This window comes from Leptonychotes weddellii, chromosome 5, assembly GCF_054177405.1.
Source record: "Leptonychotes weddellii isolate Sample4059 chromosome 5, ASM5417740v2, whole genome shotgun sequence".
Lineage (NCBI taxonomy): Eukaryota > Metazoa > Chordata > Mammalia > Carnivora > Phocidae > Leptonychotes > Leptonychotes weddellii.
This window is the reverse complement of record NC_138373.1, coordinates 143,727,140-143,737,870: the sequence shown is the minus strand read 5'-3', so window position 1 is coordinate 143,737,870 and position 10,731 is coordinate 143,727,140. Positions and strand designations below refer to the sequence as shown.

General features: G+C 44.5%; 1 protein-coding gene across 1 annotated transcript in view; it reads right to left on the bottom strand.

The window, feature by feature from the left end:
• Positions 1 to 8,978, bottom strand: part of HSP90B1 (heat shock protein 90 beta family member 1) — an 18,745-nt gene extending 9,767 nt beyond the window's left edge. Inside the window, exons 1-5 of the mRNA XM_081818991.1 lie at positions 8,804 to 8,978; positions 7,735 to 7,837; positions 6,771 to 6,912; positions 5,930 to 6,046; positions 4,544 to 4,876 (exon numbers count right to left, since the gene is read on the bottom strand). Coding sequence (XP_081675117.1) covers positions 4,544 to 4,876; positions 5,930 to 6,046; positions 6,771 to 6,912; positions 7,735 to 7,837; positions 8,804 to 8,852 — 744 coding nt within the window. The 5' untranslated portion in view covers positions 8,853 to 8,978. The remainder of the gene's footprint in view (positions 1 to 4,543; positions 4,877 to 5,929; positions 6,047 to 6,770; positions 6,913 to 7,734; positions 7,838 to 8,803) is intronic.
• Between the last annotated feature and the right edge of the window lie 1,753 nt (positions 8,979 to 10,731).

Sequence of the window (10,731 nt, the reverse complement as noted above, 5' to 3'; positions counted from 1 at the left end):
AAAAAAAAAAAAAAAAAAAAAGATTTAAAAAGCTTTAAAAAAAAAAAAAAAGCTAGAAAATTAATCTTATTGTTCATTATCTCCACTGTCCAAAACAGTAGTCAGTCACATTTTTTTAAAGATTTATTTATTTGACAGAGACATAGCGAGAGAGGGAACACAAGGAGGGGGGAGTGGGAGAGGAAGTAGCAGGCTTCCCGCCGAGCAGGGAGCCCAATGTGGGGCTTGATCCCAGGACCCTGGGACCATGACCTGAGCTGAAGGCAGATGCTTAATGACTGAGCCACCCAGGTGCCCCACATTTTATTTTTTTAAATAAAATTTAAAGTTAGTTCTTTAATTACACTGCCATATTCTAGGTGTTCAATGGACAAAGTGGCTAGTAGCTGCCATACTGGACAGTGCAGAGGTAGAATATTTCCAGAGGTTTTTTTTTTTTTTTTAAGATTTTATTTATTTACTTGACAGAGACACAGTGAGAGAAGGAACGCAAGCAGGGGAGAGTGGGAGAGGGAGAAGCAGGCTTCCCGCCGAGCAGGGAGCCCTATGCGGGGCTCGATCCCAGGACCCTGGGATCATGACCTGAGCTGAAGGCAGACGCTTAGACTGAGCCACCCAGGCACCCCAAGGATTCCTTTTTTTTTTTCTCAAAGATTTTATTTATTTGACAGAGAGAAACACAGCGAGAGGGGGAACACAAGCAGGGGGAGTAGGAGAGGGAGAAGCAGGCTTCCCGCTAAGCAGGGAGCCCGATGCAGGGCTCGATCCCAGGACCCCAGCATCATGACCTGAGCCGAAGGCAAAGGCCTAACGACTGAGCCACCCAGGCACCCCTATTTCCAGAGTTCTAATGGACAGCCCTGGCTTAGATAATTCTAATACTGACAATTGCAACATTGTTTCTTCTTCTTCCTTACTGTCCCTTCTGCAAACCCCTCCTCTACTCACCAAAAATAACACATCATAACATAACCTCAAACACAGTGGGGAGCCCACATCTTGATGTTTGTGTTCCCAATAAATATGGCTTATGTTGTATCATGGGTCCCCCCTTCCACTTCAAAAAGTTTACAGCTTAGTAGCATTACCAAGAGGTAGATAGTTCATGATGACACAGCCTAATGAAGTGGCCAAGCCTCTGGTTTCAGAACATGTATCCTGGTGACATGGGGTTGCAGGAAAGTTCAGTTGTGGATCCAAGTTCAAGCTGATGGTTACATCTTAGCGATATTTAAAAGGCCACTGGATATATGAGTGCGGAGCCTAGTAGAGAGATCTAGACCAAGGACTGGCAAACTATGGCTGGCACCCATAAGAAATTTTACTGGGACACAACCTCATCATGTGTTGTCTATGGCACCTTTGAGCGAGAACATCAGAGTTGTGACATATGACAGATCCCACTGTCCAAACGCTTAAAATATTTACTAGCTGGCCATTTAGGAAAAAGTCAGCTGACTCCTGATCCAGACTAAGAATAGAGATTTGAGAACCCTGAGCAAGAACTGGAAGCTGAATCCATCACGGTAGGAAGACTGCACAAGGAACACAAAAATAATGAGAAAGGGCTGAAAGTAAGTTACCTTTGAAAGAGATACTGTCAACATTTAAGCAACAGGCAAAGGAAACAAAAAGATATGCAGGGTCATGGAAACTAGGTACTAAGTGGATGGTGGTAAGTAGATAGCAAATTATGTAGGAGACACAAAAGGAAAACCAAGGAAGAAAGAAAATCTATTGCTGGGAGCAATGTCAATTTAAAATCCCTGAACCACTGGATTTAGCAACAAGATTACTGGTGACTTATTTCAATGGAAAGGTGGTGGATAAAGTCATAGTGCCTGACTGAATAAGGGGGTGCGGCACCACCTGTCTGTCTCCTTCCTTACCCACTGAGACTTGAACATGGGAAATAGGAGTGTGTGGGAAGGACTGACTTTAAAAGATGGGGTTGGAATTAATTTATGCTTAGCCTCTGAGGAGGTAGGAGGCAGGCAGCAGATCAGAAGTAGCGACCAGGGGTGCGTAGGTGGCTCAGATGGTTAAGTGTCTGCCTTCGGCTCAGGTCATGATCCCAAAGTGCTGGGATTGAGCCCCGCATCGGGCTTCCTGCTTGGTGGGGAGGCTGCTTCTCCCTCTCCCTCTACTGTCCCCCCTGCTTGTGCTCTCTCCCTCTCTCTGTCAAATAAATAAAATCTTTAAAAAAAAAAAAAAAAAAAAAAGTAGTAGCGACCAGCGCAGGGAAAAATGTAAAATACCTCCCTCATAGTAGGAAGGACAGAAGCAAATGTACTAGCTAGCATTTACTGGATGCTAATTTCATGATCTCATTGAATCCTCACAAAATCTCTCATAAGAGTACAGCAGGGGCTAATTTAGGGGTGGGAATAAGAGTAGGTAGGCATGGGCGCCTGGGTGGCTCAGTTGGTTGAGCGACTGCCTTCGGCTCAGGTCATGATCCTGGAGTCCCTGGATCGAGTCCCGCATCGGGCTCCCTGCTCGGCGAGGAGCCTGCTTCTCCCTCTAACCCTCCCCCCTCTCATGTACTCTCTCTTTATTCTCGCTCTCTCAAATAAATAAAAATCTTTAAAAAAAGAGTAGGTAGGCACTAAATTGTTTGATGGCTTCTATTTTATTGGTCAAATACAAGATGAAATTATATATATAAGGTGGGACCTTGACCTCATCACTTTCTTGCCTTCTATTTCCTTTTCCCTTTGGCCATTCTAGACTGTCAGTTCCTTAAATGGGCCTCTTGTCTTTGGAACTTCCAACATACTGTGCTTCCTGCCTAGAGTATCTGAACCTAACATACCACAATTTCAGAAAGTCCTTCTGATAAGGGAAGTGTCCTCTAGCTTCCTTTCTGGCATTTGCCACTCTGAAATCATTTCATGTTTTTCTTCTTTACTAGAATGAGCCACATGGAAGCAGCGACTGTATTGGTCTTACTCTCCACCGGAGTCCTAAACCCTAACAGGTAATATGCACTCAAATGATTATCTGCTGAATAAATGCTGGGGTAGAAGGACTTGAAGAAAAATGGCAATTTTGCTCAGGGAGAGCACTTGTAAGGTTTCACTCACTCATCAGCCATCCATGCTACATGCACGAAGCTGTCCTGATTACCCTTATTCACTCCTAGAAACATCTGCCAGTCAAGTGTTAGGCTCTAGGAATGCAACAGCCAAGCGAATGTTTGCTTCCATGGAGCTTCCATCTAGATAATCTCACTGGTCTCTTAGCACCCTAAGACATCCGCCCTCTTGGGACATGGTTTTCTATCTCACTGTAGTTAGAGAAGATTTACCTATGTTCCTTTAACATCTAACAGAGAGGGCACCGGGGTGTAACTATTAGTGATGCCCCCTAATGAGAGCAGGAGATAGGACTGTGAATAAAGAAGGCAGAGATAGGTAAATTGGGAAAAGTTAGTAAAAGTACTAAAATGCACCCATCTAATTAGTATTTGCTAAAGGAACATTTATGAAAATGAAGACAGGAACTATTCACCTTCTGGGGTGAAGAACATTGGTCAAAATAATAGATACATGCTTTCTTATATTCTGAATACTTGAAAATTCTTATGTGGAGAAAATTTAAAACTGGACTAAGAAAAAAAGTTGAGGCTGTAGGCACATTTTCACCTTGCTCGTTAGCAAGCCAAATGACCTCTGAAATGGGATTTCTTTATGTGGCCCAACGCTGGTAGCTTCATATAGCTCAGTATTTACTTGTCATTCCATAAGTATTAAGCAAATTTAAGCATCTTGTTCTATTTGTTGGGGGAAAAAAGTCAAAAAGCTGCTCTACTTCACAGTGCTATAAACACCGAGAGCCCCTGGGCATGAGATCTGCCTCGTCTATACAAGGAACAGGTACCGGCTTAAACCAAATACTAGTTTGAATTCAACAATCTGCAACCATCCTCAAAGGAGACATCTTCTTCTGAAGAACTTTCATTAACTTTCTTCAAGCTCTTTATTTGTCTCTGTTCTCTCCAACCTGTCCCCACCCAGCACCAGTTACCACCATAGTTGAGTATTTTCAATGGTCACCCTGAGAGTATCCTCTCATCCAGTCCTGCCACCCTCCACATCCATCTTCAGAAAACCTTAAAAAAGCTAATCAAAAACTCTATCATTAAGTGCCACCGACTGAGAGGACTTTCTTTAATCCTGTGAACATGCTGTGCCTCCATCCCTTCGTAGCCACAATCCTCCACAGGTCAGACGCTTCTTTCCCAAGACTTGCCTCCTCGGAAATCTTGAATCAACCCACTTCTGTGAGGCCTCCAACCTGCCTTCTCCCCTAGAAGAGTTAACCCCTCCAACTTTTTGCCCTCTACGTATAGCAGCCATTATAACTCTTTGTGTCTGGCCCTTAGGAGGTCCTCAAAATATTTCCTCAAGTGATGAGAACAGGTCTAGATAGGATTGATAGATCAATTTTATAGGCAAGGAATGAAAGCCCAGAATAAGTTGTTTGCTCAGAGTCAAGATCCTCGCTAGGCGATTTACTTATTAGGAATCAGTAATACTCACGTAATTGTTGTTCCCCGTCCTAGAGTGTTTCCTCTTGGGTCAGCAATTACAGAAAATTCATTGGAGTCAGATTCCCAGATGTGCTGAGTATCGTTGTTGTGTTTTGACGTGACAATAACCTTATCTGCTACGAGGAAGGCAGAATAGAAACCGACACCAAACTGGCCAATCAATTCAGAAGTTGACTGGCCATCTTCTTGTGCCTCAGTCATTTTGTTTAAAAACTCGCTTGTTCCAGATTTGGCTATGGTACCAAGGTTTTTAACCAACTCTTCCCGGGTCATTCCTACACCAGTATCTGTGACATGTAGCAGATTCTTCTCCTTGTCACACTGAAAGCAAGACAAGAATAGGATAGTTTTATTCACTTAATACTCACAGCATGACAAGTAAATACTGGGCTATATATTCAGAAATTACCAGCTTTGGGCCACCTCAATTCCAATACAGGAAACTAAACTGGGTTAATTTTCCTCCATATAGTATTTTATGGCCTTTCAGAAAACGTGCACCTTACATGCAAGCATCTTTCTTTATAGAGGATAATCTGAAGTTCAGTGTTTTTGAGAAACTATCAATATAAAGAAGACAGAGACTGGCCTAAATGTCGAAGAGCAGATAGACCTAAATAAAACAAGTTATTTTTGAAGGAAAAAATTTAAGAAAAATAAAATTTTATATTGTGCCTATTTCTTTCATAGAAAATAAAAAGGTTCAAAACTTGAATGACTTCTGGAATCTGTGGTCATCAATGTTCTTCACTAAATATTCCTAGCTCTCTGTCTTTTGGAAACATAGTGGGAATATGCTTCCTTCATTTTTGGTTATTAAGGCCATGTGACTGGTTCTGGCCAGTGAGCTGCAAGTGGGAGTCAGGAATGTAGCTTTCAGACTAGAGCCTTTAAAGGATGGGAGACCCTCCAAGCTCTCTGTACCATGGTAACAAGCTATACTCCAGATGGCGGCTACTCAATCAGCCTGTGTCCAGGAAGGAGGATGATGCAAAGCAAAGGCCGCAGTGGCCTGTGGTTGATTATTTAATCCAGGGGTTAGCAAACTTTTTCTGAAAAAGGGCCAGGCAGTAAATATTTTTAGGCATGTGGGCCATATGGTCTCTGTCACAACTATTTAAACCCATCGTGTAGCACAAAGGCAGTCATAGCTAACACATAAATAGGCATTGTTGTGTTTTGGTAAAACTTTATTTATAAAAACAAGTAGGCTGATTTGGCCCACAGGCCGTATTTTGCTAAACCCCAATTTAAGCCCCGAGGCTTGGGGGTTATTTGTTACTGCAGCATAACCTGGCCTATCTTGACTGATAGAGATTCCCCGTATCTAAGGATTCTTTTAGCTTTAGAAGAAGAAATTTGTTTTAAGCTTACCTTAATTTTGACAGTTAGTTCCTCATTTCCAGCAAGAGCATTTTCATCAGTCAGTGATATTAACCTTATCTTATCTAAAGCATCAGAAGCATTTGAAATCAGTTCTCTCAAGAAAATCTAAATGGAAGCCAGATTTAACACACTTCGATTAGCTTCAAGATATACAAAACAGCAAATTTAATGTCAAACTCATTTTAGTTTTTTTTTTTTTAAGATTTGTTTATTTGACAGAGAGAGACACAGCAAGAGAGGGAACACAAGCAAGGGAATGGGAGAGGGAGAAGCAGGCTTCCCGCCAAGCAGGGAGCCTGATGCGGGGCTCGATCCCAGGACCCTGGGACCATGACCCGAGCCGAAGGCAGATGCTTAGCAACTGAGCCACCCAGGAGCTCCATTTAGTTCTCTTCTGTACTCTGAAAAAGCACACTTTAATAAAACCTATGGTACAAAAGTGGCTTTACTCTCTTGGTAAAAGGAGGTACAGCTCTTTACCCACAGGACTGTAGCAACTGTTAAGGGATACCTGAATTAGTTAAGAGTAGTAAAACTCTAGTCTCAAACTAGATCTTTACGTATTAACACACAAGGCTTAGTTTGTGTGACTGCCCTTAACACTGACTATTTAGCAAACTACGAACATAATTGGAGGGGAAAGGACAAAAGGAAAATGTCTAACAACCCCCCCCCACAGGTATCTAGCAGCAATTTTTATATATACTGGGTATTTAAACTGTGCTAATAACTACTTACTTGAAATTACTACGTAAGTATATTTATTATGAAGGTAAACAAGTATGCTATTGCAAGAGAGAAAATATTATCCAAACCACATGTTACCTACCTCTTTATTTTTATACAATGAATTGATGATGAGTTTCATCATTCTATTAACTTCAGCTTGGAAGGCAAATTTTTCTGATTTCTCTCTAAGTTCTCTTATTTGGGATGCATTTAATCCATCCAACTGAATAGCTTCTTCCTCTCTAAGGAAAAAAGTTGATAAACTACTGCATTGCTTACTTAGTTCCCTCCAAAAACAAAGGATCTACGATGAAAGCACAGCGGTCTCATGAGATTGTCTTAAGGGTTAAAAGGGTAAAATGGAAACCTATTACAAAATATTACTAACCCACTATTTCTATTATTTTGCCACCTTAGCACTGAGCTATAATACTCAGTTCTTAAAACTGTCAGAAAAATAAACCCGACTTTTCTCTACTAAAAATAAAAAGCAAGGTCATACTTATTTATATGTTCCCTCGCATGTGGGGCTGCCTCTTTACCTGGGAAGCTTTGGCCTCTAATGGTCTACAAAATTGTCAATTAAGTCCCAAGGTGCCAAATTTGAAAACATTGCTCAAATGAGAGAAATCTTTTTAAAAATTACGAAGTTTAGGGGCACTTGGGTGGTTCAGTCAGTAGAACATGCGACTCTTCATCTGGGGGGTCAGGAGTTCAGGCCCCACAGTGGGGGCAGAGGTTACTTAAAACAATTACTAAGTTTACACACTTACTGAATATAAAACCAACTGGTCCTAGGAAAGTCACAGAGCTTATATTCTGCAATCTAGTTATCCAAATAGTTTTCAAAGGAAATTCATCCCACTCTGACCAGTCATTCCTGGTTGGGAAGTTAGGAGATACTTAAGGGATGAACATGCCTCATAGCCCTAACATTTTCTTTGACCATTTCTTAGGTATTTAAATTTGGGGTGTTACACATCATCTGGACCTTTGAAGATAACAAGCTACTATATTCCAGTGTTCATAAGGGCTAGTCTGTGTAGTTTCAAAAGAACACAAACCTCTGTACTACTTCATCATCTGTCCTTGAGCCTTCTCGACTTTTGCCCAGATCCTCTTCCACTGTACCATCCACATCGACTTCATCGTCAGCTCGGACCGACCCTGAAAGATTTAACACCAGAAAACTCTTACACCGTCGTTGCTTCGTGTACTTCTCAGAAGAAATACAATCAAACAGGGCAAGAACAGGGGTTGCAAAATTCAGGTGGTTAATATGGGAGGTGGGGTTGGAAGAATGGATCTACTAAAGATCCGGTGTAAACCCAACTTGGTATATTTCTTATTTAAGTTCAGGTACTGAGCCCTCCAGTAGATTCTGAAATACGGAGGCTGCCATCGCGTCTGAAGAGCGGCCCTCGGATGCTTTATGAAGTTTAGCAGGTTTGATACCAGATCCTTTCCACACTCACACGTGTTGCGTGCAGGCCGAGACAAGGCCGCCCAACCGACCATGCCAGAACTTAGACCTTCAATATCGCAGGTCAGAATACAAACAGAATTTGTGCAACCACTGGCGAGAGGAACTGAAATCGGGCCCAAGTGAGCGAGGGAAGAGAAGTAAAGAGATTTTGAAAGGTTAAGAAGCTCGAGCAAAAGTGAAGCAAACACGCTGACACGGTCTTTCTTCTCAGGGCCCCACACCCCCCAATCCAGCACCTAAGAAAGGAAACCCGCTTTCTGACTCGCAGACTGGATGCGGGGGTGTCCCCAAGCGTGGAGGGCCAAAGGCTCCTGCGTCCGACAAAAGTCCTCCGGAATAGGCACCCGCAAGGCTCCTGGGAGACCAAGAGCCCGAGAGGCGCCCCACCCCAAGTTGGTCGAGACCTCTAAGCGCGAATACTAGGTCTGCAAGGGATTTAAATGTTCTCGGTTCTCGTTTTTCCTTTCCACAGAAAGAGTGCGTGAATTCCCCTGAGCCTCTTTCGAGGAAAGGCGATGGATTCCCCTCGGCCCAACCGAGGCCCCGTAATCCCCCTCCCAGGCTCAACGCCCCCAGAACCTTCGAGAAGAGGCCGCGCTTGAGGAGGGGGGGCGTCCGGGGGTGCCCGCTCCTCTGGGATCACTCACCGAAGGTCAGCAGGACGCAGCAGAGGCCCAGCACCCACAGTGCCCTCATGGCGCGCGGCCGGTGAGAGTCTCAAGTCCCTTTTGATCGCAGGAGCCGCCTCCACCCCCCACCACGGGGCTCAGATCCTCACGCCACAAGCCGCGCGGTCCGCCCACTACCCCCCAAACAGGTCGGGCCGCTTTTCACCCCAGCCTCTCGCGGGCGGGGGACGGGAAACACGAACCCACCAATGGTGCCGCACCACGCACCCCCTCTACCCAATGGGGACTCGTGGGGGGGACCGCAGTGTACCAATCGGAGCTGTCCAGGTGCGGTGCCCGATGCCCGAAGCGTGGCTCCCTCCGATTGGTCAGCCATTGCCTCTCTTCTCCAATCAAATGGCTCCGCGGGCCCCTTTACGTGGGACCTCCCCCTTGCCCGGGTAGCTTTGGTTTCTCAGGGAAACGGCCCAATGAACGTCAGCACAGAACACATCCCCTCGTTTTGGAGAGGTCGCAGAGGAACCACTTCCGGATCCTTGAGCGCGTTTATTCCGTGACCAGGGGAAACGGTAGTCATGGCAACGGTTCTTCACTTTCCCTGTCTACGTGTGGGGTCACGTTGCGAATGATTCCCGCGCGCCTTTTCGCAGTCAGCTTTCTCTTTGGCAGTGCATCCCAGAGAAGAGAAACACGTGAGAGGTTGAAAATCGCCGGAGTACTTTTTAGATGGAGGTGGTGAGGAAGTACAGTTCCCGGCATGCAACATACCAGGGGGTACACTGTATTGAATGCTGGGAATCGTAGTCTTTGGCCTGTGGACCAGCTGCGTAGTTTAGCCCTGCCGCATTTCCCAACGTGTCTTTGCGGGAACTATGCGCTGCGTGTTTTAGAGTTTACGTCATGTTCTGCTTGTAGTAGAGGTCTGTGTTTATTCCAGGACTCTCCAGTGTACACAGCCCGTAGAAACAGGCCTGGGAAGCTCCGACACCTTGGTCGCGGCCGCCATGTGTTCGGGGGTTGGCCTCTCCGAGTCTGGGCTCGGCCTCTGGCTGGTAAACACGAATCTGGCTTCTCGTGTGTCACTTGGGGGGTCGTCGGACCCCTCGCTGCCTCTCCGTGTTCAGTGGCCGAAACCTGCGGCCTCCCTGATCCGGTTTGCAGGAGAGGATAGTGGGGCTTCTTTTTTTTCCCTTGAGAGAAATTGAGAGCAACTTTGATGCCCTCAACTCACTCCTAAATTTCAGAGATGGTGGCCGGCGGCCCTAGAATTCCTATTGTCAGGTGGAGAGCGTGTTCGTAAAGGTCTGTCTAGCACAGAACAGGGGAAAAAAAAACTCGTTTACCCTCTGCAGGAGGATACACCTGCAGATATTTGAAAGCAAAACCTGTGGGGCTGCAAATGAGAGAGTATGCAGCTTTGTAACTTCATAGAAATACCTACTCAGCATTTAGGAAGACACAAAGGACCAGGTGTCTTTCCGGCAAGGGAAGTCCCTCACCCCACGCTTGCGTCTTTGGAAATATTTATTTTGTGTTTATTAACCTAGTCTTTACATACCTCTCCCCGACCCCAACTCCGACCTTGTTTCCAACAAAAAACACTCCCTTTCTTGTTGCTTCCTCCAGGAAAATGGAACTTGGAATTTGTTTTCAGATATTCATTCGAATTCCTGAAAACAAGCTTTTCAGTGACAGGCTGTCATAATCTTTTCTCAGCTTCCCCTATTTAGGTTTGCCATTCTTAATTCTGTGGTTGGTGTTTACACATTGCGGTGGTGACTTATTTACATCTGCTCAAATTACCAACATTTGTTACTGGTAAGCAAAGGATACCTTACAAAGCTTTTTTTTTTTTATGCTTTTGTGTTTGTATCTTTTTTTTTTTAAGAATATACTAGGGTGAGAATTACATTCAGAAATCTCAAACAATTGCATTTTTGTATATT